Source organism: Lutra lutra, chromosome 16 (genome assembly GCF_902655055.1).
Source record: "Lutra lutra chromosome 16, mLutLut1.2, whole genome shotgun sequence".
In the NCBI taxonomy this organism is placed as follows: domain Eukaryota; kingdom Metazoa; phylum Chordata; class Mammalia; order Carnivora; family Mustelidae; genus Lutra; species Lutra lutra.
Window position 1 is genome coordinate 33,773,741 of NC_062293.1, and position 25,795 is coordinate 33,799,535.

The 25,795-nt window shown below is 44.4% G+C and overlaps 1 protein-coding gene across 3 annotated transcripts in view; it reads left to right on the forward strand.

The window, feature by feature from the left end:
- YPEL2 (yippee like 2) overlaps nt 1-23,855 on the forward strand; it is a 63,427-nt gene extending 39,572 nt beyond the window's left edge. For all 3 annotated transcript variants that reach the window (XM_047707151.1, XM_047707152.1, XM_047707153.1), the window contains exons 3-5: nt 14,017-14,060; nt 15,075-15,183; nt 19,101-23,855. In XM_047707151.1, the coding sequence (XP_047563107.1) occupies nt 14,017-14,060; nt 15,075-15,183; nt 19,101-19,190 (243 nt within the window). In that variant the 3' untranslated portion in view covers nt 19,191-23,855. The remainder of the gene's footprint in view (nt 1-14,016; nt 14,061-15,074; nt 15,184-19,100) is intronic.
- Nucleotides 23,856-25,795: the final 1,940 nt, after the last annotated feature.

Genomic DNA, 25,795 nt, shown 5'->3' on the forward strand with positions numbered 1-25,795 from the left:
CCGTGCTATCCCCTTGACTTTCTGTAAGGTGGGTATTACAGTCCCATTTGGCAGAGGAGGAACTTGAGGCCAGAGGTGAGTTTACACAAGAGCACACGGTAGAGGAAGTGCCACAGCTGGGCATTGTATCTAGTTCATACACCTATATAATTCTTCCATCATACCAAGCTCCTAACCCGGGGGAAGTTCGGTCGGTACAAGGAAACCTTGATGTGAACTCTAAAGCTGTCACTCAAAGTGTTATTTGGCACCAGAGGATATAAAGATGGGGCATTCAGGAAGCTCTCAGGAGACAGAGTTCAGCTCATACAAGGAACTTTGGTAGAGTCAGAACAACTGGAAGTAGGATGGGCCTCCTGGGGAGGTAGCTAGTACCCTATCCCTGGAAGAGGTTTGGTAGAAATGTGGGTAAGAGCCATGTATCAAATGAATGGCTGATCTTTGAAGATCCTTCAAGTCCCAGTGGTCTATGAAATTAAAACTGGACAGAGTCATGGGTATGTTTTGTTTTGTTTTGAGATCCTCTGCTGTACCCAAACTGTAGTCTACTGCATGAGATTCCTGAAAACTACAATTAGTTAAGTCTGTCTTTCTTTTTAGCTCACTTTTCTGGGTTCTCTTGCTCATTGCCATGACATCCAGGTGCCAAAGAAAGAATTTTAAGGGGCTTCTTTGCCTTTAATCCTTTTTTCCCACAGGTTGTGAAATGAGAATCATTCATTCAGGAGTGAGCTGGGAAGGCTGTTTTCAAGCTGAGTTGCGGAGAACATTCCTTTGGTGGTCATCAGTCAGCCTTAAGCATTGTAGGTTTACAAATTTAATTTTACCTCTCCACTCAAGAGTGGCCAAGCTTTGGTGAAGCCGTTCACCTAGCACAACTCACAGGAATTTAATTGGTAGACCAGAATTCTAATTCATTAATTTACAGTGGAACAGATAATCCCGAAAGCTCAGACTGTGTGTTGTCTTCCTTGAAGGTAAACCCACTTAAGCGAGAGAATTAAATTTAGGCAGTTGCTAAGTAAATATGGAATCAGAGCAGAGGAAGCTGAATAGCCTGAGAGATTGTCATCAATTCTGACAACTTGATCCATCCTTCTTCATCAGAGAGACAGGTTTTCCACGTGAACATGCTCTAGAAAAATCTTGGAGCTTGGAGTCAAAAGCCATAGATTTATGTTCTGACCTTGACTTAATAAGCTATATGAAATGGGAAAGTCATCCAAACAGCTCTGGGTTTCAGTTTTCTCTGTTGTGTTAGAGATTGAATCACCTAATAATGTATGGGAAAGGGCTTTGTATACTGATGCCCTATATGCATGTCAGCATTAGTCTAATTGTGTTAGGCTCCTTTCTTTTAGGGAGTCCCTTGGACAATACCCTTGGTGTCCTGTCTTCATTCTCCCCTACACTAGTCTGTGGGTTTTGCCCCCTGACATGAGATATCTTTTGTGGTGTAAGGAGGACATCCCCATCTACCAGTGTCCAGCTGGCTCTGGAAACAGAAGTGTGGATTGAAACAGAAATCCAATAAATTGGTATTTGTCCTTCCTGGGTATATTAACTTGCATTATCTATTTTAGCAGCTCATAGTGAATTATTTTCAAGAGGCTGAGGGTTTTGAGAGAAATTCGAGTTCCATTATTTCAGCCCCCTTGAAATTTTAGTTTTATATTTGAACTGAACTGCAAAGGGCCCCAGTTTTTATCACTTGGCTGCCATTGCATTCTGATTCTACTACCTCTACTCTCTTAACTCAGAAGCCAGTCTCCATGGAACAGTCCTAGTGAGGGTCATGACGTATCAGCTTTCTTCTATGGAGGGTGGGACTTCTCTGATTACAGGAATCCCCTGTTCTATCTTTCTGAAGAATGCATGTTTTTTGGGCCTTCTGTATGGAGAGCAAGGAGCGAATGCAGGATGTTGAGTGAGCAGCATCTGTTTTCCCACTGGCTGCATGTTTATGTTGGCATCTGCTATCCTAACCCTTTGCCACAAACTAGGGAGTCTTATCTGCTCTTAGTTCAACAGAGAACAACCCCACGGCCCCAAACCACATCTGAAGTTCTTAGAACAGCTGGGAGAGGTGTGGGAGAGGAGCTGTGGGGCTCTGTGGCTGTTGGGGGTTTGGAAGAGAGTCTGGGGAGGCTCTGGCAAGACAGCCCACCCTTTCCAGAGTAAGTCCTGCATCTCTTATTTTAAATCCAGATGCCCATGGTGGTGAAAGGAAACAGACATTTATTAAGTGCTGTTTCATGAGCCACACACTGTGCTTTATGTACAGGCATTCGTTGAATACAACATCCCTTTAGAACAGGGCGTTATGGAATAGGCATTAGCTTTCTCCCTTTTTTAGATGGGGCCCTGAGGCTGAGAAAGATGCAGTGACTTGCTCAAGGCTGCACAGCTTGCTCCAAAGCCTGCATCCTTTCCAGTGAACATCCGGCAGACATCAAGAGGGAGCAGACTTTGCAGGCTCTTTCTCTAGTCCATTCTCAGTTTCCCTTCCATTTCTCTGTAGTCTATGTCCATCCCTAAAAGCAGCCTGTTTCAGGCAGGTCAACAGGAAGGTGAATTTGAATGGTCTGACCGTTAAGTGACTTAGATCCCAGAATATCCCCCTTTAAGCAATAAATTGTGGTGCCCAGACTGCTCAGCACCTTTTGTTTTTGCCATTCAGTCCTTGCATCATTTGCATCATGTATGCTCCCATGCCCTTGGAATTTTATGACTCCACACAGCAGATATTTCCTCCTTGAGAGCCAGTGCCTTCTCAGCCCCTCCCTCCATCTGTTGAGGGAATGTGAGGGTGAACTGAGACCTACCAGAGCTCAAAGCCAGGGGATAAGGGCTGTAGGAGGCCATACTTCTGCCCCTAGGCAGCCCACGTGGCTTCCTAGCTCATCTCAAGGTTTCTAGACAGATTTCTAGACAGATATGTGAAAGCTTTTTGTAATCCATAAGCACATATAAATGGCTTTGATCTTTCCTAGTGACTCGTGTCCTCGTGTGGAAGTCCTACAGAGTCAGGAAATTCTTCCCTTATAATTAAACCAAGTCTCTCTTATTTCCATTTATGTCCATTTCCTTCTCCTCCTCTACGGCAGAGAAAATGGAAGAAATCCCCTTTAGTCTTCTGTTCCTCTTAGCTAAAGGCTTACTGGCTCTAAGTTGCACTTGGGTTCTAATTCTGGAAGTTTGCATCATTTTTATTGTTCCTTATTATCACCCTTCCCACTTTCTCCATATGCTTCCTCAAGGGTGAAGTCCAGACAGGATCCAGTATTATTTTGCATGGGTTTCAGTTCTTTGGAATGGAGCCTGTGGCTTACCCTGACCCTAAATGGGAAACTCCACTGGGCCTGACCATGGATGGAGAAAAGAATGAGAAAGGAAAAAGGACTGACTGGGCCCTCCCCAGCAGACTGTCAGATCTGCTGAGGCCGGATGTTTAACCAACATCCCAAGGGCAGAGGGTTTTGCTAACCCTCCTTTGTATCTCTAATACTTCTGCTGTCTTCTTGCTCAGATGGTTGATAGTATAGTGTATGGTGCCTTTTGCAAACATAGGAAGACAGAGAATAGATTTGTGGGTGCCAGGGCCTGGGACAGAGGGCGTGAAAGGTGACTGGTAATGACATGAGATTTCTTTTGGAGAGTGGAAATGTTCTGGAATTTTAGTGGTGATGATTGCACAACCTTACGAATATATCAAGAGCCACTGAATTGTGTACTAAGAGGATGACTTTTATGATAATGGGAATTACATTTCAGTTAAAAAGAACTCAACTTTATTTGTGTACTAATAAGTTCTTTTATAACCGTATAGTAAAAAAAATTGTAACAACAAAATATACGTAAAGCCTTGAAGTTTATGAAGCACTTTCTTTTTTTATTTATTATTTATTTTTTTTAAAAGATTTCATTTATTTATTTGACAGAGAGAGGAGACACAGCCAGAGAGGGAACACAAGCAAGGGGAGTGGGAGAGGGAGAAGCAGGCTCCCCACTAAGCAAGGAGCCCGATGTAGGACCCGATCCCAGGATGCTGGGATCATGACCCAAGCCAAAGGCAGATGCCTAACAAGTGAGCCAGCCTGGCGTCCGTATGAAGCACTTTCTTTCATCACAGCATCTCCTTTATTTCTCATAGAAAGCTGGTGTGAGTACTGTTTTATTGTGCCCATTTTACAGATTAGGAAATTAAGTCTCAGAGCAGTTAATGGGCTTGCTCAAGTTAGTAGTGTGGCTGGTACATGGCAAAGCCAGGACTTAAGCTCTGGTAGTCTGCCTATTTGAAGCCCATGTAATTCACACTGCCTGTGGATGGGAGGTCAGAGAAGCAAGCACTAAGTGCTTTAAAGGATTCACAAAATATGACTGGAAAGGATCATGGGGAGCTTCAGTCTCATCCCTCCATTTTTATGGAGACGTTGAGTTGCAAAGAGTGGAACCCTTGCCCTTTGTCATAATAGTAGAGAAATGGGGAGATCAAAGTCACCAAAGAAAAGGATTTTGAAAACCCAAGTAGATTAGAATCAGCCTTTTCATCTCACTTGTCCAGGCTCCTGAAAAGGCCAAAGAGGAAAGAGGGAACTAACCTTCCTTTTACTCTGGACTTCATTTACCTTGTTTTACTTATTATCCTCAAAAACCCTATGAAATAGGCATGGTTTCCATCCGCAGATGTAAAATCTGTCAAAGCTGAGAGAGACTAAATATTTCTCCCCTTGTCAAGTAGGTAATAAGTTGTGGTAAAACCAGGATTTGATCTTGATCTTCTGATTCCAAGGCTAGATCCTCTTCTCATACGCAGATAGGCACCTAGCTCCCAGGTGGTGCAACTGGGTGGACAGATAGACATCTGCTTCCCTCATATCTCTGCCCCTCCTGAGGCACATGCTCCATTAAAAATGGTTGACCTCTAGGGCGCCTGGGCGGCCCAGTCGGTAGAGCATCGGATTCTCAGTTTCGGCTCAGGTCATGACCTCAGGGTCGTGAGATGGAGCCCCACTTTGGGTTCTGGGCTGGGTGTGGAGCCTCTTTGGCTCTGCACCCCCCACAACCTCTCCTACCCCCACCCTCCCAAAAAAAGAGAAAAAGAAAAACAGTTGACCTTCCCAGTAAGAAGAAAGGGCCTAAGTTGGAGAGGCTCTGTTTCATGCTAGGACGATTTCATGCCTGAGTCAGCTCAAGGGTGAGGACCTGTGCCTGGTACCGACGGGAAGGAAACCGTATGTTTGCTCTTTTGCCACCTCCCCCCGAAAAGTACTCATTTTCAACGGTCCCCTTGCTTTTAAACGGAATTACTGCCTTCAGACTTTCAAAGGGGCCAGAAATCAGTGGTTTTGGATACTAAACAGGAAATTCAAAGCCTTTTCCGTTCCTTTGAGCTGGCTGGAAGGGCTGGGCCTGGAGCTATTACTTTCCTTTAAAGGACAGACGAAAAGTGTTGTGTAATTTTTTAAAAAAACAAAAAACCTTTCCTGGAGTCCTGAACACCAGCCTCCGTTGATACACAACATGGAAAAGAACTGCCTTGTTGCCTGGCGGTAATGACAGCAAACAAATGTGTCTGACAGTCTGTTTGGGATCTCCTGGTCTGAAATTCTGTTTGCTTCATTCTAATTGCTTCCTTAACTTCCTTTCAGTCTCCCCACCTTTGGTACCACCCTCACTCAAGGGAGTGCCAGGCCGTGCCAGGGTATGCCAGGCTGGGCTGGGCCCCACAGGATACAGTGACCCAGCCGGCGCTATTCTCGTCTGTTTGCAAGATGCCTGTTGTTCTCAGTGGCTGTTTTTCCCATCATAAATGTTGCCTTGGCAGAGGCCCAGAGTGGAAGCCATGGTGGAAGAGCTTCCAGAGTTCTATCCCTACCCAGGAAATTCAGCTAGTTCTGAGTGCCAGCTGAGCCAGCAGGTTCACCATTATCCAGGAGGGTACCTGAGGGGGTGGTGCCTCCAAGACAGCCCTTTGCATAGTGTGGGCCTCAGCCAGCACACTTCGTGGAAGCAGCCTGGAGGAACCATAGTGTCCCTGGGCGGCTCCTCTGGGTCTGGCTGGCATCTCTCTTCTCTGCCATGTGTCCTCCCCATCCTCTACTCTCTAGGAATTCTGGGCTATGCCAGGCTAGGGGAAATTACTCGTAGGCCGTGCCCTGAAGCAGGCAGAAACCCCCAGAACGGTCCCCAGACTCTTAAAATCACACATCCGTACTAGTAAAATGTTTTGAGTATATACTCCTAGTCTGTGGATACTTAGGGGTGGTATACACATACTGCTATGTAATATATACATTATAAACCTATATTCAAAGAAATGATTAATAATTAAAATTTAGAAAGGAAGAAAAAACTATTATAAATTGGTTTTCAAATTTTACTGAAGCTATGTGATTTAATACGCTCTTTTAAAAAGATTACTGGTTTATCACTTTCTGATATAGTAATTCTAAGGTATGTCCTAATGAGAGTATTTTTCATACTTTAAAAGTTTCCCTTGCTGGAAAGTTCTTATAAGAAAGGCAGATTCAGATGCAACATTAGCATGTTTGTGCTTATGAAAAATCATGATCCCCACGCTCCAACCCATTTGCCCAATTACACAAAGGTTTTTGCAGAACTTTGCAGTTGGCTCTTTGTTTGGGATACTTTTGAATAGACTAGGAAATTGTGTCTTCCTAATTGTCTAAATACAGAAATACAGTGTATGGATGGGAGATTGTAGAGATGGCTTGTTTTTAAATTTTTACTGGATTTAAATTTTTTTTTTTTAGTTTTACAAAGTAAAATTCACTCTTTGGTATACAGTCCTCATATGTGATAAACACTTGGTCTTATAACCACCCCCGTAATGAAGATAATAATTCTGTCTCCCCCATTACTCCTTGTAGTCAAACTCTCCCCCACAGCTGTAACCTTTGGCAACCACTTACCATAGCCCAGTGCATTTCAGATTCATTCATGTTGGTATGTGTATCAGCAGTTGGTTCCTTGTATTGCAGACTATAACCATAGTATGGATAATATGGGCGGCCCCATTTTATCCGTTCGCCAACCGAGAGACATTTAGGTTGTTTCCAGTTTTGGACAATTAATAATAAAGCTGCTCCAAAAACATTCTCCTGCAGGTCTTTGCTTAAACATGGGTTTTCATTTAACTTGGATAAATGAAACCACCAAACTCTTGTCCAAAGTGGCTATGCTGTTTTGTAGTGTATGAGAGTTCCAGTTGCTACATATTCTTGACTTGGTTTTGTCAACTTACAAAAATTGAACCATTCTAATAGGTGTGTCGTGATGTCTCACTGTGTGTCTTTTTTTTTTTTTTTTTAACTTATGACTACCATTTTATTATAAAGGATACAACTCAGGAACAGCCAAATGGTGGTGAAACAGAGAGCAAAGATTGAGGGTGCAACTTTCATGCCCTTTCAGGGCATGTCACTCACTGAGCGCTACGATGTGTTCACTAACCTGGAAGTTCTCAGAATCTCATTATTCCAGAGTTTTTTGGTTTTGTTTTTTTTAAAATTTTTATTTAAATTCAATTAATTAACATTTGGTATATTATTAGTTTCAGAGGTACAGGTCTGTGATTCATCAGTCTTCTATAATACCCAGTGCTCATTATCTCACGTGCCCTCTTTAATGTCCATCACCTAGTTACCCCATTCCCCCATTCCCCACTTCCTCCCCTCCAGCAACCCTCAGTCTGTTTCCTATGATTAAGAGTCTCTTGTGATTTGTCTCCCTCTCTGATTTCGTCTTGTTTTATTTTTCCCTCCCTTCCCCTATGATCCTCTGTTTTGTTTCTTAAATGCCATATATGAGTGATAATCCTATGGTAATTGTCTTTCTCTAACTGATCATTTCGCTTAGCATAATACTATCTGTAGTTCCATCTGCATCGTTGCAAGTGGCAAGATTTCATTCTTTTGGTGGCTGCATAGTATTCCATTGTATATGTATACCACATCTTCTTTATCCATTCATCTGTCGATGGACACCTGGGCTCTTTCCATAGTTGGGCTACTGTGGACATTGCTGCTATAAACTTTGGGGTGCTGGTGCCCCTTTAGATCACTACATTTATATCTTTGGGGTAAATCCCTAATAATGCAATTGCTGGGTCATAGGGCAGCTCTCTTTTCAACTTTTCAAGGAACCTCCATGCTGTGTTCCAGAGTGGCTACACCAGCTTGCATTCCCACCAACAGGGTAGGAGGGTTCCCCTTTCTCCGCATCCTCGCCAACATCTGTTGTTTCCTGACTTGTTAATTTTAACCATTCTGACCAGTATGAGGGGTGGTATCTCATTGTGATTTTAATTTGCACTTACCCCAGTGATTAGTAATGCTGAACATCTTTTCATGTGACTGTTTATCATCTGCTTATCTTTGGTGAAGTCTGTTCAAGTCTTTGGCTCATTTTATTCTTTATTTTAAAATTTTTTGAGGTTTTTGTTTTTTTTTTTTTTGCTGGGTACAGTATACTTTATTGATGATCGAGGGGCTCCCTGAGTCCCTCTCTTTCTTTGGGGTTCTTGGGTGGTAACTGCCTAGAGGTGATGAGATTCTCATTGTGCCAGTGGTGAGTTGGGGCAAGGACTCCCCAGCAGCTGACGGCCTTTCTGTCTCTTCTCTTGCTCTCCCTGGTGCTGGTGATCCAGGGGGCTTTTACTCCTTGGAGGCCATATGGACCGTAATGTCCACCAACTGGTTTCTGTAGCCAAATTCACTGTCATACCAGGAAATGAGTTTGACACTGTGGTCATTAGGGAGAATGACAGCCCCATCATCAAAGGTGTAAGAGTGGGTATCACTGTTAAGGTCTCAGAAGGCAACCTGGTTCTCGACTGTAGCCCAGAATGCCCTTGAGGGGGGCCTCTGATGCCTGTTTCACCATCTTCTTGATGTCATCATGTTCGGCAGCTTTCTCCAGGAAGCAGGTCAGTTCCATGACTGACATATTGCAGATGGGGACAGGAAGTCCATGCCATTGAGCTTCCCATTCAGCACAGGGATGACCTTGCCTACCTTGATGGTGCCAGTAGAAGCAAGAATGATATTCTGGGCTGCCCCTCAGCCATCACACCACAGCTTCCCAGAAGGGCTGTCCACAGTCTTCGGTTGGCAATGATGGCATGCACTGTGGTCATGAGTCCCTCCGTGATGCCAGAGTTGTCATGGGTGACCTTAGCCAGAGGGGCCAGCAGTTGGTGGTGCAGGAGGCATTGCTGACAATCTTGAGGAGGTTGTCATACTTCTCATGGTTCGTGCCCGTCAGAAACATGAGGCATCAGCAGAAAGGGGCAGAGATGGTGACCCTTTTGGCCCCACCCTTCAAGTGAGCTCTGACCTTCTCAGTGGTAGCAAAGAGCCCAGTGGACTGGACTCTACAGCATACTCATCACCAACATCACCCCATTTGATGTTGGAGGGATCTTGTTCTTGGAAGATGGAGATGTCCTTCCCATTCACGACAAGTTTCTTATTCTGAGCCTTGAGTGTGCTGTTGAATTTGCTGTGGGCGGAATCCTACTGGAACATGGAGACCACGTAGTTGAGACCTATGAAGGTGTCACTGATGGCAACAGTATATCCACTTTGCCAGCGTTGAAAGCAGCCCTGGTGACCAGGCGCCCAGTATGACCAATTTTGCCGTTTACTCTGACCTTCACCATTGTGTTTTGGGGATGTGGGTGGCACTACACCAGAATATTCTGATGACTGTTGAATGGGTTAGGAGCAGAGAGCTACTTTTGCTTATTTTAAAATTGGGGTTTTTGTTTCTTATTGTTGAATTTTGAGAGTTCCTTGTATATTTTAGGTACAAGTGCTTTGTCGTAGATGTGATTTCTGGGTATTTTTTCCCAGTCTGTGGCTTAACTTTTCTCAGCTTTGAAATTTTGATGACATTGAATTTAACAGTCTTTTTCTTTTATAAAATGTTTATGGGGCAGGATCTCAGAAATCTTTTCGAACACAAAGATTTCCACCTGCATTATCTTCTAAATATCATTCATTTTGATCAATTTTTTGTACAGTCATACCAGTTCTAAAGTACAAAGATCAAATAAAATTGATACATTGCCAGATACCAGTTTTCTCCATAGCATAAGTACCTTTTGAAAAGAAGTTATATTCCCATTTCCTGTTAAAATATCACCTATACTTTGAAGGGACAGATTTTTGTGGGTTTATTCTTTGGAAAATATTGCAGAGTAAGAGTGCCATAGTATTGTCAGCTACTTTTTACAGCAAAGGTCAGGGAGTTTGGAATGTTCATCTTTTTACAGAAGAAAAATGTAAGACTTTTTAACATTTTTAAGTATTTTGATGTAAGTGAACCTCTTTGTGGTGTGCTATTCTATACAAAAAATTGCAGGGATCCTACTGTTTAAATATCCTGTTTTTAAAGATTTTATTTATTTATTTTAGAGAGAGAGAGATAATGAGCAGGGGGAAAAGGAAGAGGGAGAGGGAGAATCTTCAGACAGACTCCCTGCCGAGCACAGGGGTTAATAGGGGGCTCAGTCTCAGGACTGGAGCCGAAACGCACAGCTGACTGAGCCACCCAGGAGCCCCAAGTATCCCGTTTTTGTCTGTTGGTTTTTTGTTTTTGTTTTTGTTTTTTTAAGATTAGTCTCATTACTGACATCCTTTTGCACAAAAAACAGCAGTATGCACAATATGCTGAAAGCAAAGACTGAAGGGTACCACTGTCACACCGCACACACATACAGTGAAAGCCCCACACTTCCTTCTAGATACCTGTGCACACGTGGCAGTAGCCCAGGGAAAATCCCAGTGGCAAAGCTCTATGACTGTTTAGTGAAACATTTTTTCCCCCAAAGATTGATTGATTGATTGATTGATTGATTGATTTGACAGAGAGAGGCACTGTGAGAAAAGGAGGAACACAAGCAGAGTGGGTGGGAGAGGGAGACACAGGCTTCCCACTGAGCAGGGAGCCCGATGCATGGCTGGATCTCAAGACCCTGGGATCATGACCTGAGCCAAAGGCAGATACTTAAGGGCTGAGCCACCCGGGCGCCCCTGAAACTTTTTTTTTTTTTGAGATAAAAATATAAAAACTTAAAAGTAGATTAAAATTTTAGGGTTTTTTTCCCCCTACTCCGATTGTCTTATATACCTTCTGGGGATACCTCTACCCTGGGAAGTCTTACAAGTGCTGCTTCTCTCCCTACATTCCTGATGGTCTCTAGGTATAGTAGATGATCTGTGTTTGTTGGGGAAATAAATGCCTTGTCCTATTACAAGTAATAAAGATGTGTTACTTTGTGTTGTTATCTTCCTGTCTGCTTTCTTCTAGAATTTATTTTCCCATACCCACATGCTTCCAAGCTCCAAACTTGAAGTTTGTAACAAATGTTTCTTAGAAGATGGTGCTCCCAATTATCCATAATGTAGAACCAGGAATCATAAGAGAATATAATTTTGGAGCTGTAAGGGGACTTGGGAGGTTGATGAGTCCAAAACACTTATGAAAATCAAACCAAATAAAAAGGAACGACGGTAAAGGCATAGAATGGAATATGACTCTTAACAATAAAAAGGGAATTTTTTTTAAGATTGTATTTATTTATTTGAAAAAGAGAGATGAGGGGGACAGAGGGATAAGCACACTCCACACTGAGCATGGAGCCCGATGCAGGGCTCGATCTCATGACCGAAGATCATGACCTGAGTTGAAACCAAGAGTCAGAAGCTTAAGTGAGGGCACCACCCAGGTGCCCCAGGGAGTGAGCTTTTGATCAAATGCAACAACATGGATGTATCTTGGAATAATTTTGCTGTGTGACAGAAGCCAGACAAAAAGCACTGCATACTGTATGATTTCGTTTATAAAAAAGTGGAAAATGCAAGCAACAGTGATGGCCGGGGCTGCCTGTGGATGAGTGGGAAAGGAGTGAGGAGGGGACGGAAGGCAATACGAAGAAGGACGAGAGGAAACTTGTGGGTGTGACAGTCTTGATCCTGGTGATGTTTTCACAGGTGGATACAAATAGTGCACTTTACACAGATATGGTTTACAACGTCACTTACACATCAGTAAAGCCACTTACAGAAATAAAGGAAATCAGAGGCAATTCACCTGTGGAGTAAATATTTAGTAAATGCCTGCAGTATGCCAGATTCCTGTGCTCTGTGCTAGGGGTTCAGAGAGAGTGAAGACTTGGCCTACACTTTCAGGAAGCGCACAATCTAGTGAGGAAGTTAGAAAATAAACATATAAATTAGATCCAGTATGTTAAGTGCTATGAAAGAGGAACAGATGGGTAACAGGAGGAGTCCCGAACATGGGTGCCAATGGGTGCCTCTTCCGGGGGAGGGCAGGGAAAGCCTTACGAAAGAGAGGAAGCTGAGCCAAAGCCGGCTTAGCATTGGTCAGGTGGAAGAGCGCCCCCCCCTTCTGAGGGAACATTGTGGCCAGATGGGTGAAATGTAAGTTCCAGGAACTGTGTGTGGTTCAGCTTGACTAGAGCAAAGGACACTCTAGCGAGAGAAGAGACTGCAGAGGTTGGTGGGGGCCAGACGGTGAGGCTTTGCTTCCCTGCCAGTGCTCAGGTGTCTTGTTCTGCAGGGTTGAACTAACAGGTGGTCTCAATCCATAGTCTGTGTCACAGGGACACCGTCTCTTCCAAACACCTAGCATAGACCTCTAGGTTTTTATGCCTGCTTCATGCTAGCTTGGGAGTTCTTCTGTTCCCCAGGAATGTTTCAAAACTCAAAGGAAAGAGCTGGTTTAGGTCTGAGCGACAGCTGGGGGAACATCTGCTTGCTTTTTGGAGCTACACCTGGGAGCACAGCCTCTGGTGCATTTGCATATCGGAGGCAACCAACAATCCAGCTGCCCCAAAGGCAGTTTTTCCACAGGCCAGAAATGTTGCCTTTGGTTCTGGCAGGTGGCACTGATCCCTAAAGTCCTGTATTTCTGACAGTGGCTGTCTGGTGTGCAGTGATCTGTGTCCTGTCTGGTTCTCTCCTACCCTCTGGTTCTCTGTTAACCAGTCACCACTGGATTTCTCCAGCCACGGAGTAATAGAGGTCATGGGAGAGTCCCTTATTTGTTTGTTTGTTTTTAGAGTGGTTTTCTGTGAAGACTAAGAGGTTGGATTCAGAGTATGATTGTCAGACCACATTAAAAATGCAGGCAGCGGTGCAGAACACGGATGGCTCATGTCAGCCAGACATTTCAGTGTAACCAGAGGAGAGAAACACGGCGAGGGCCTGTGTTAATGGAAGTAGATGCCAGACTACATGGTAAGGTCTGGCTCACGTTTCTCCTATTCCCTGCCACCCTTCAGCCGGAAGAGAGCAGCTCATATTTAAGTTAGAATTTAAAATGGGATTGCTGCTTAATGAGCATTCCTGTGATCTAGAGATCAAGTTGCTTACACCTTGAAAGGAGAGCTCCCATGCTCCCAGTTGGGAGAACTTTTACTCTTAGGGCAGTTAGGATTTCCAGCAGGTGAGAAGTACAGGTTTGGTGGTGTATTCCTTCTTGCCTTGGGGATTCTTTGCCATCTTCTCAGGGTTGGACCAAGAGGACAAGCAAAGTGCTTGCACTGATTTCCCTAACCAACGGGAGGAGAGCTGTGGCCAGCACGGATCCGTGGGATCAAGTGGGTCCAGCAAAGGCCAATGTCAGTGATCTGGGTGGATTAATAAAACTGATGGTGTCAGGAGGGAAGAAGTGTCCAGTGGTAATTGTGGAGTTTGGTTTTTCTGTCTTCTCACCTGGGCTGGTGAAAACAGTCCAAGTGTGGGTTGGCCCAAGCTCTGTAGCTCTGTTTATTGTCTCCTCTTGTCCTCCCCCATGCTAGCTGCCAGCTTGGCTATTAAATGGCTCAGAGCCTTTTTTTTTTTTTTTTTTTTTTCTTCACTGTGTCAATCCTGGAAGGTCATGACTGTTGTGATTTGGGGCTGGTTTCCCAAATGGGTGGGTGAAATGGATCTCTAACTATCGATTTGTTTTCTTGCATTTCAGTCGTTCCAAGGAAGTCAAGGACGAGCATACCTCTTTAACTCAGTGTGAGTGTCTCTGGTACATCCATGTTTTGGTGCAAATTTTGTCAGGTGGTGGGAGAAGGAGCGCTCGGTGATAATTAAACAATGGTCCCTGCCCCCCTCTGCCATGATAAAACATTACTACGAAACATTACTCTCCACAGTAGGTAGCCAATTATCTTTGGGGAATTTTTTTTGGGGGGCAGCATCTTTGGCTAAAAATAACACACTTACTACCCACAGTAGGCACATCAGAGGGCTGTAGGCTCATAGGGAAGAAGTTGAAGTGCCTCCAAGAGCCTCATCATGGAGGCTTCAGAACCAGGTCTAAGATGAGTCATCCGGGAAGAGAGGAGGTCGAACAGAAGACACGGAGATCCGCTGCGGGAGCTGGGACTGGAGGAAAAGGCCTGGGCAGTGAAGAGCCTCCCCACTGCAGTCTCGGCCTAGAGGGCTCTTGGTCGCTCCAGGGCAGGTCATTTATAGCCTCTTACCTGGGAAAGGAAGGTGAAGCTCACACAAGTGTGGTGAACTGGGAGAATGGCAGTCTCGCATGTTCAGCTGGAGATAATACAGGGCTCGTTCGTCCTTGCAGTCAGAGACAAGACCATGCAGATGTCACATTCGACATCTTCGGCTGTGTTCAGTCATCAGTGAGCTCTGAGCTGAGGACCCATGCTCCTGGCTTTGGTCTTCACAGTGTGGCCATCACTTAGTCCCCTTAGGTCACAAGGTTAGAAGGATTAGTTAGAAACATTCCAAGCAAAGTCTCAACCATAAAGACATTTTTTTTTTTTTTTTGTAGACTCACTGAATCAGAACTTGCAGATCCCAAATGCATTTCAATGGAGATGTTTCCACGTGGCTACATTTTAGGGGCTGTTACCACGTTTGGTCATAAACAACGCCCTTCTCAGCGTTGGCTTCCCTTGAGGCATCCGTGCTCAGTTATTTTCTCACCGCAAGCTCTGCTTGAACGACCAGGGCTTAGTGTGTACTAACTACATATTCTTTCTCTCTCTCCGTCCCTTGGCACAGAGTTAATGTGGGCTGCGGGCCCGCAGAAGAGCGAGTGTTGCTAACAGGACTCCACGCAGTCGCAGACATTTACTGTGAAAACTGCAAAACCACTCTGGGCTGGAAATATGTGAGTACTGAGGAGTCTGGTCGGGTGGTGAGAGGGCTGTGAAGGGAGTAGCTGAGAACCTCGTGCTGGAAGATTGCTTTCTTCTCCTGGCTTCTTGTGGCCTTGTGGGGTTATCTTAGTCCAGGAACAGGCAGCTGAACCCAAAGAGCAGCTCCTGGCACCCTCCTGTCTGTCACATGCATGCTTCTCTTTCCTCTGACAGTCCTGTTCTCTTATTCATTCCTTCGCACCTGCCCCTGAGATGGACAGATAGACACACACATCTCCTTTACAATTTAATTAATAATAATAATAATAACAGCAGCACATAACATTTCCCTTACTATGGGGACTTACCGTGTTCCAGGCCTGTATTATTTTATGTACACTTCACAGCATTCTTAGAAGGTAGGTCATATTTTAATCCCTATTTTATGGATGAGGAAACGAAGGCATAGGGAGGTGAATAGTCTATCCGATGTTCTCTAGCCATTACATGGCCAAACTGGGATATAGGTATCTGGGAGTGTCACTACAGAGCCCATCCAGTAAATGTCCTCCAAACATCGCTCAGGTCCTAGGCCCTGTGCTAGCATCATCAAACATATTAATTAATGTCCACTGTTAGATATAGTCATGGCTGGGATCTCCCTACTGGACATTTGCTCCTTCACTGTTTAACTCAACAAGTATTATTAATGTCTTCATGACACCTAGAGTGAGCAGTCCTTCGTCAGGGTGAGAGGAGGTATGGGTGATCGGTGAACATAAACTTCTGTAGTTACTGCTGGTAGATACATTAATTACTGGCAGATATCCTCACGTGCTTTCTTCTGCCCAGTCATGGTAGGATATTGAGTCTTCCCATCTCTGGGAGGACAGTTTAATCCATGTAAATGCTGTAAATTCCCTGTCCCATCAGTTGCCCAGGGCCAGTGTGGGGCTGGCTCAGATGATCTGTGGTTAGGTAGCTTTTAGTTAGCTTGGAAAGAGCCTGGAGGAGTTGTCAGAACTGCCCACAGAGTGATAATGATGTGTCAGTGTAGGTTTGTTGATTATGACAAAGACATAATCGCGGGACTCTGGGAATGGGGGAGGCCGCCCATTATGTGGGAGCAGGGAGTGCAGGGGAAACCTCCTTGCCTTCTGCTCCCTTTTGGTGTGAATCTAAAAATATGAAGAAGTCTATTTAAATAAAAGAGATGTTGAGCAAAAGAAGCCCGACATACGAGTATGATTCCAGGGGCGCCTGGGTGGCTCGGTCGTTAAGCGTCGTTAAGCGTCTGCCTTCGGCTCAGGTGACGATCCCAGGGTCCTGGGATTCAGTCCTTCCTCAGCAGGAAAACTGCTTCTCCCTGTCACATTCCCCCGGCTTGTGCTCTCTCTCTCCTGGTCCATCTCTGTCAAAAACAAAAACATGATTCCATTTAACCAAAGTTTAAAAATGTGCAAATCTTCACTACCACAGGGAGAGTCCGCCATGGAGCAGCACTGCCTTTACATCCTGTCTTTCACGTCTCCCTTGAAATGTTCAGAATTAGAAAGAAACCCTGGATGGCATGTTTCGCAATGCCAAGATGGTCACAGATCCCTAAGGTTGCCCTGATTGCTTCTTGTGGGAAACCTGGCCTTGGCTCTTCTCCCCTGGATGGCCAGTGGCCCCCTCTGGGTGATCTGGGGGCCACGGTTCTGGTTGTGATTATTCAGAAATGTTCTGCCCTTCTGTTTCTCCAGCCTCTTGGTCATCTTAATCCATTGAAGATGTACAGGATTACAGACAAAAGATAAATCTGAGTTAGTTGGTTTTGCTCCTTCAGGTAAAATGATTCAGTCCTTTGACAAAGGTTTATTAAAAGACTTCGTGTTGGATACAAAAGTAAATGCGATCTAACACCTGCCCTTGAAGTTGTTTATAGCCATGATATCAAGGAGGAAAACTAGAGGTAAACAGATAAAACAGCTTGACAAGCATAGTGATACGCACGGGACAGTGGGAAAACCTCCTTCTCCCCAAATATTTATTGATTACCTCTCACGTCCCAGGCCCATGCTCCAGTCTTTCATTCCATTATTTCTTCTGACCCTCACAGAAATCCTGTGAAGTGAGAGCGCCGAATCCTAACCACTAGACCACCAGGGAGCGTCCTGTGAAGTACTTTTAATAATTCTCCCAGTTTTGTAAACGAAAAGTTTGCATTGGTAAACTTAAGTGGTTAAGTGATGCTTCTGGGGCCAGGGTTCAGTCTGGGATGTTCTGCAGACTCCACATCTAGTGTTCTGTCCAGGTAGGACATTTTGCAAGTGTCCTGTGGCTTGGGGGCTGTTGAATTTATTTCCTTTTGGCTTTTTTGTTGTCTTGTTTAATAGGGATATATTCTTACTTTCCTAGTTTTCTTTTTACCTCCCCCCCTATCCTGAACACACTACCATGGAACAATAGGTCTTATTCTCGAACCACATTCCTTTGTTGTGTACACACATACACAGACACACACACACACGGAACTGAGGAATAATGAAGTGTCAGGGAAATGACTGCTGAGTCCACATCTCTTGTGTGTGTGTGATGTGTTTGCACATTTTCTCTCAGCGCCCCTCTCCTCTCCACTTTGTGGAGTGATTCCTCTCTCAGCGAGAGGCTCAAGTGTGAGCCCTTGTTCAGAGTCCCAGATCCCCAGAGCTCTAGGAAGTGAAGATGCATTTCATACAAATGTTGCCCAGAACTTACAGGAGGCAGGAGGGTTGGATCCCTTTCTGAGCTGGAAGGCTAGGAAACAAAGCTGATGTCCACTGCTTCTGCACGTCAAGCTCAGCCATCTAATGACTGTGATGACCAGTGCTTTTCATACGATATACCAACATGTTTTTATACATCTACGCCTGGGAATAAAATACCTTTTGAGCCTCTACCTGTGCAGGGCTTTTTTTGTTGTTGTTTAATATCCCCCTGTGTGGCTTACTAGCCTGCAAGCCCACCCACAGTGTTGTAAATTCAGGATGGTTATCTGCCAGGTGGTTTCTGTTGCATTTTTCTCTCTGGAGGCCTGGCAGCTGGTGGGGCTTGAGGGCTGCCAGGTTCTTCAGGCTGGAGTCCGTGGAGCTCCTTACACCCTGGAGAAAGGCAGTGAAGGAAAAACAGACTTAACACACTTGACATAGAAACAGCAAGATAAACAAGAGAAAGACCTATTTGGCTCCCCAATACTTAGTACTCTCCCTGAGTGTCTTTTCTCTAAGTGGAACAAAGTGCAGTTGAGGGTTCTGCCATAGAAACTTGATGGATACATCCATAGAGCGCATTCCTGGTCAGCATCCCAAACCAAGTTCCCTCAGATTTTGCACGTGCATGCACGTGCACACACACACACACACACACACACACACAGCAGTTTCTTATTGAAGACCTATTATCTGGCAAGCAGTCTTCTAGGCACGAGGGATACAGCAATGAACAACGTAAATGAAGACCTCTGCCTGCCATGAAATTTGTGTCACTGTGGTGAGAGACAGTAGCTACAGTAGATGATGTGCAGGTTGTACTGTGGGTTTGAAAATGATGTGTGGTGAAGAAGGATGAAGCAGGAAAGGGAGCGGGGAGAGAGAATTCAGGGGTAGAAGTTGTACTTTTAAAGTAGAATAGGTGGGGAAGACCTTGCCAAGGTGGTGACATTTGGGCAAAGCCTTAAATGATGAGAGATCCTGAAGAAATTCTATGGTAAATATTGAGAAAAATGTTTCAGATACTTAAATTGCAAAATATTGAAACTTGGTTGTAAATATTGAGAGAGTCCCAGTGCTGCCTCAGAGCTGGAGCTCAGTGGCATGTTCGAGTGGCAAGAATGCTTTCATTCCGGGTGAGGCTGGTCCTGATCGCACCCGTGCTACAAGTCACCTGCTTGTCTTTGGTCATTCGGTGTCTTTTCCTTTGTGTCTCCTAGGAACATGCCTTTGAAAGCAGCCAGAAGTATAAAGAAGGCAAATACATCATTGAGCTAGCACACATGATCAAGGACAATGGCTGGGACTGATCGGAGGGTATCCACCTAACTCAGTGTCCACGTGAACACCATCCAACCGAACATTCTACCCAAGCGTGAGAGAGTGACTGAACACTTGGTTCCATCCTTTAGGGGCCTTGCCATCTGGGGCATTCTCCCACCCTGACACCGTCTTTTTGGTGACCGGCCTCTAAAACTTTGTCTCTCTGTCTCTTTGCTTTGTATCTGTTTGTGAGTTGATCCTGGCTTCTCTCTCTGTTCTAGTGTTGGCTGAAAACAAAACAACAAAAGGAACAGATACCTGACCGCGGCGGCAGCCCACCTTGATCAGGGCCCTAGGGCCCATAGAAGAGCTGCCTGATGACCTCTTGTCGGGAGAGCAGTGGCACAGCACGGGGGTGTGAGGAAGAGGGGAAGGAGAGAGGCTTGAGGGTCCCAGGGGTGGGCAGGGGATGGGCTGTTAGAGGTAGGAACAAAATTGTGCTGCTCCCGGAGTCCTGGTAACTTAGGCTTGAAATAATCAACTTGTCTAAAAGGACAAAGAGAAAAAAAAAAAAATACCTCATGACTGCATTCTCTCTGATCAGAAGCTTCTGTTCCTGACACCGACAGCGCTGGGTTAGCATGTGAGCCCAGGAACTGGCCCTAACTCCAGGGGGTCAGGGACCTGGTTCTCCTGGGTTGAGTTGGGGGTGTCATGGAAGCAAGGTGAAAAGCCCAGGTGGTTTTGATAATTCCGATGACTCACTGCCCCTTCGGGTCATCTTTGCCTCTTCAGTCACCATAGGTGAGAAGAGGGGGACTGCCATTTGCAATGGGTGCAAGATTGAAACATCCCAAAGGCTTTGGCCACCAACCAAGTAAAACCAGTAACTGAGGAGGACAGGGAACAAAGGGGGCGGTAGTTTGGGAGCTCCTTCAGAAATGGCTCAGATACTGCGCCAGAAACAATAAAAAGTAGAACCAGTTAGCAATTCTGACTATTTAACCTTTTTTCTTGACCCTTAGTAAGAGAAGAGCCTTGTGGCAAGGAGGGGGGTGGGGTGGGGCAATGCTGGGAATAGTTTAGATTTGAACCATGACAGGTTGGTGCATCTTTCCCCTTTGGTATGCAGTGGCTTCGGTGAGATCAGCAATTCTTTGTACATAGAGTTTTGGGTGTTTTCTCCAGTTCTATCCCTGTAGACTTGTGGAAAACAAAGTCCCAAGGCTTTGAGCTGAGTGATAACCTGGCCAGGAGGTTCCTCATGCCCCTGGAGCTGTTCTCGGACTTGACTGCTTTGTGTGGAGATAAATTGTCAGAATGGTCCATTAGTGGGAAGGGCCTGGGTGTGATAGCCAACATCAAGTTACAAATTCCAATATTAGCCTCTGCCTCCCATCTCGCAGCCCAAACCAAAGTTCTTTATATTAAGGAAATGGAGAACAAATCCTTACTAAGTCTCCTGAGAGAAAGGAGTTTGTTACAGTTAACCAACACTGTGCAGTGTATTCTATCAACAGCTAAGCCAGTAGTACACTGTGCACGACCGAAACTCATTTAACCGAGTTAATTTTATTGCTTAGACCGAAAATGTAATTAATGTTCAGATATGTGCAGATTATGTTAGGTAATTCTCAGCATTTCATTCTCTAAGTAGGCTGATCCTATAGGAACAGCCTATAGGATCACTTAAAAGTCACAGAAGAGTGAATTCGTAGAGACAAGAATCTGTAAAATTGATTCATCAGGATTCAAGCAGGCAGCGAGGGACATTTCCAGAATTCTGACAAATTTCCATAGGGAGTGAGTCCATGGGTGGAAATGCCTTTTCATGTCTCTGTGGTCTGATTGCAGAAGGGGGACTGGAGCTAGGAGCTAGGCGTGGTCCTGCCCTGGAGGGTGACTGGCGCAGGATTGACAGGAAGCTGGGTGGCTCCAGGCTTAGCAGTAGAGGGCTTCTGTGACACAAAAGGATTTTTAGAAATTGAATCTTGTTCCCAGAGGCTTTTAACCCACATTTCTTCAGCAACCCTGGGAGATTAAGTGCTCCCCACATTACTAAAAAGCAGACTGAAGTTCAGAAGAAGTATTTCATTTCCACTCCCAAAGAAAGAGTTCTGGCTCCTAGGGCCAAGATCTCAATGAAAAAATTTTCAACTTTCACATTCCTAAGCTGGCTCGCCAGCACAAAAACCATAGATCCCCCCTTTCTGTCTGTGCTGAAGGTAGTGGCCTTCACTTAGAGATTTTGATTAGCCCCTTTGCTCAGGGAATGTCCTGGCTGTTGATACTCCTTTCCATAGAAAGAAAATGGGGGTTAAGCATGGGTAGAGGTTTTGTCTTTGATACTGAAAATGGAATGTGGTGACATGGAAACCAGACACGGGGTGTCCTAGAATTTTCAAGGAGCAGAGGAGACCGATGTGCCACTGTTCTTCCTTGGGGATGAGGCCTCTGACTGTTGCATGGATCAGAGCAGGCTCCAGTTAGACCCAGGTTCTGGTTTTGTTTTTGGTTTTGGTTTTGGTTTTCCAGTTCTTACCCATCGAGCATCCAGTGGGTGTGTGGCACCATACTTGGTGTGAAAGATCTGAGTAGAATGTTGGTTTTTCCATAACTACAGGGGGAAAAAACAACTCATTAGGCTTTCCCTTTGTGTCAATGAAACCAAAAGTGCTTCTTAAAACTTCAGCTCCACTCATGGTTTGTCTACCTAACGTCAAGCAGTATTGGAGAGACCGCAGCTGAGTGATGGAGACACATCAACTCATGCCCTCAGTCAGTTCGTTCTTTAATTTCCTCACCAAAGTATTGACTCAGAGCATAACCAAAGACCTCATCCATTCACCCCTGGCAGGTTCAGGGAATTGGAGTTTGACGGTAAAGCCTCGGCAGGGTGCAGGGAGTAGGGCAGGGGAAAGGGCGAAGTGAGAAAGGGAAAGGCATGATGTTCTATACCTCAGCCAGCAGCTGCCTTCTTTGCAACTGAAGTCCAGCTGGCCGACCCTCTAGGTCCATCTCCCCTGTGCTGTCCTAGGTCGTGTGGCCTCAGTGGTCCTGGATACACCGAGACCCCAGGATGTTAGTCTCAGGCTGTGATGGATTGATTTGACATGAATCAAATACAGCCAGACTTGATGGCCCCAGATTGTCAGCTGGGCCTGACTGAGTGCTGCCCCAACTCCGAGACAGCAAGTTCATGGAGATGGGATAAATCTTGGCAGGTGGGTCAGTGTGTGAAAAAGAGGTGTCCCCCTTAGAAAAAGATTTTCAAGTGGATATATATATGAAAAAAAAGTTGCTTGTGAAATATACTTTTGTAAATAATATTTAATTTTTTAAATAATATATTTGGTGCTGTTTTCTCAGATCCCCTGAGAGCACTTTTTATTTTCATTTTTAAATTCTATGGTTTCCTCTGCATTTCTTGAAGTATATATTAAGGGAAACAAGTGATCACCAATATACCCTTTAAAAAAAAAAAAGATCTGTATCACTTTTGTCTGGACAGAGGCAATAAAGCAATGCCTCTGTTCCACCACCCCCCGAACTACCCATGGAGCAGACTCTGATCTGCAGTTTCGTTACCAGGTTGAGAATTAAAATAGTTTCTTGCACCAATATTGGCTAAGAAAAAAAATAAATAAAATCAGTATAGTTACAGCTTAGTGATTCCTCTTTTTGGAAGAATTTCCAACAAATCGGGATCTTGTTTTTAATGTGTGCGTGTGTGTGTGTGTAAAAAGCATTTTGGACTGTGCCTCCTGTTTTCTTTTTTATTGGGGACAGTATACCTACAGTTTACACCTTGGGCACATAAGGCTTTCTTCTCTTTCTTGCTGGTTGTTTTGTTTCTGAGTGGACCAACAGCACAAACCATGAGGATTTTGATTTTCTGAGCATGGAGCTATTGCCACTTTGCTCCTTTTTCTTTGTGTGCTCAACTTTCCCAGATGGTAAAGGAAATCTATTTGTTGTGAAGGTCACACGGAATCAAATCTGTGTGTTTCACTCTGACATGTGCGTGTGTTCCTTACATACCCTAGGGTTCCGGTTGTTGTAGAAGCCATGTCTGGTTTGGGTTGAAAGAACATCGGTAAAATAATACACATACCTTGTAAGTAAACAGTTTATTTTATTTTAAGGCCATACTGCCTCAGGTTCAGGAAGAGGCTGGGAAATCAAATCTTGAACACAATCAACTTAACATATTTTAACAGAGTCTGCCTTGCATGAGGAAACATGCTAGTGATCAAGGTAGAGGAGAGAGATGTTTCATTTTCCCAAGCAAAATACAGTCATGAAATCTGCCAGCAGTGAAAGGTAAAGCCAAGAAGAAACAAACTATTCCCATCACCCAATTCAATCTGCCTGTATGTTTTTATATAACATTTTGGTGAAAGTGAGAGTCGGTTCCCTTTTCAACCTGTAGAGATGATCTTTAAATACGGAATCTGTCTATTTATGCTTGTGTTTACAAACTATATTTGTTGGGTTTGGGTTTTGTTATTTTCCCTATTTTTTTCCCCCCTGTGGCGTTTTTCAGGTCACTTTGCTTCAATAACAAAGATAATTATTTTCAAATAATTTGTCTTCACCTTTTCCTGTATTTGTACATAGTGGTTCAGTATTAGAGAAAAGTGCATTGTTTCTGTCATATTTCCAATCTGTGTTGGTGCTCATTTGAGAAAATAAAGTTTTCAAATATTCTTTGGAGGGCTCTACTGTCGTAATTGACCCAAATTGACCCAGCATGTTTTATCATGACTTTTAACATTGAAAGTAACTGAAAAGCCTGTAGGAGGTGATTTGTCTAACCCCATTCACAGAGCTCTGACTGACAGACCCTGCGGGGTTGTTTACTGCAAGGACAATTGGCCAATTAATGAATAAAAATCAGGTCTCCTGCTTATCTGCAAATGCTTCTCTTATCTTCAGATATCAGAAATGCCTGAGTGACCTTTAGGATTTCTGTCTACTAAGCCCCGTATTCTCAAACTCTGCAAACTTTTCTGTTTATACCAATTTCTTTGGGGGAAATGGGATTGCATTAAGTGAAGAGATAAAAGAATTGTAAAACCACAAAATGAGGTGACAAAGAGGCAGCACTATCTCTGAATAATGGGCTGACAATGGGAAAGAAGTAGGCACAGTTATAGAATATGGAAAATCAAGTCTTCTCACTGAGCAGATATTTATTAAACATCTATTAGGTTCTATAGGCACTGGGTGAGGCAGTTGGACCATTCTAGTAAATCGTCTGTTTTTCTTTTCAAATCCAGTATCTTCCATATGCATAGCCTTGCATAGCCAGGCAGCGTCCTCAGTTGTGTATTGTGCCTTCATTTAACAGACTAAATATTTTTGCCTAGACTTCCGCTTTTTCGAAAGCTAGTCTCCACAGCTTACAGTGTTCTCACCTTATATAGGCAATTTAAATAGTGAAGAAAGAGGATATTACAACCGCCCAAATGTGTGTGTATTTGTGTGTTTTCACATTGGTGAGAGTATTTTAAAAGCCTGTTCTCTATAAAATAAGAAATACCTTGTCTTCCCATGAATTTTCACCTTCCCAGTCTGGGCCTAGCTGCAGTTGACTTTTATTTGTCCTTGAGGGATTTATCTTATTCCCGTGACCTGTTTTGCTTCAGTGGATGTGTCTGTTATCATTTCGTTCTTGTTTGCCTTTGGCGGACCAGGAGGAGAGAAAAGATAACATGTGTGGGAGACAACCGGTTTCAAACCAGCAATCCTTGGGTCCTCTCCCTTCCAAGCTCTTACACCGCAGTGGCTGTCCAGGACATCAAGCCTGACCCTGGGTAGGGTGCTTTGCCTATGTGACCTCACTTAAGATCATGGCTGTGAGGCAGTTCCTCCCATCATCCCAGGAGTCCTCACCACCGTATGGGAAAGCAGTGATAAATGCCGATTATTCCCATTTTATAGATGATGCAACTGAGGTCAGGAAGGTTTCTTGGGAATGACAGGGTCAGGAATCACACATAGCCTGGCTTCACCACTCTATGGTCTTTCCCTGCACTGTGTTCCAAATGTCAGCCTCTCTCTTCCTCCAGCCTTCTTAATTCTTGTGTGGCTTCATAGGACAGTTTCTCAGTCTGCCCATCGTGACTGCTTAGTATGTGAGGGGTCAGGGAATGTGAGTGAGCAAATTAATGTTAAGCAGAGCCACAAAGGTCACTGCTACCTGAAAAGTATTGTGTGTGCCATAGCTGAACGTAAGCTGGGCTTTGTTGTTTTTAATACTCTGCGGTAGATCCTATGTGTAATCCTTGGCCCCTTGATTAATAGTAGGTACTTAACAGCTGCTTTGTGAACATTGAATTAATGTGGATTCAAAATCTGTTTAGTTTGTTGGTATCCCAAAGAGGAGAAGAGAGGAGGTTAGCACTGAATGTTTCCTGCGTAAGGTAAATGGTTACATCAGGAACACTCCGTTTACTATTTGCATTTATTTATTCAGCAAGGACTTTTTTTGGACATCTATTATGTGCCTAGTCTAGTCAGGAAGCTAATCCTAGGGAGCAGAGAATCAGTGGTACCAACTGTACCCAGTGGGAGAACAAAGGGTTACTCGTGGCCCTCCCTAGCTGGGGAAATCTCCAGCCACATGAGCCACCACCCTCACCAGCAG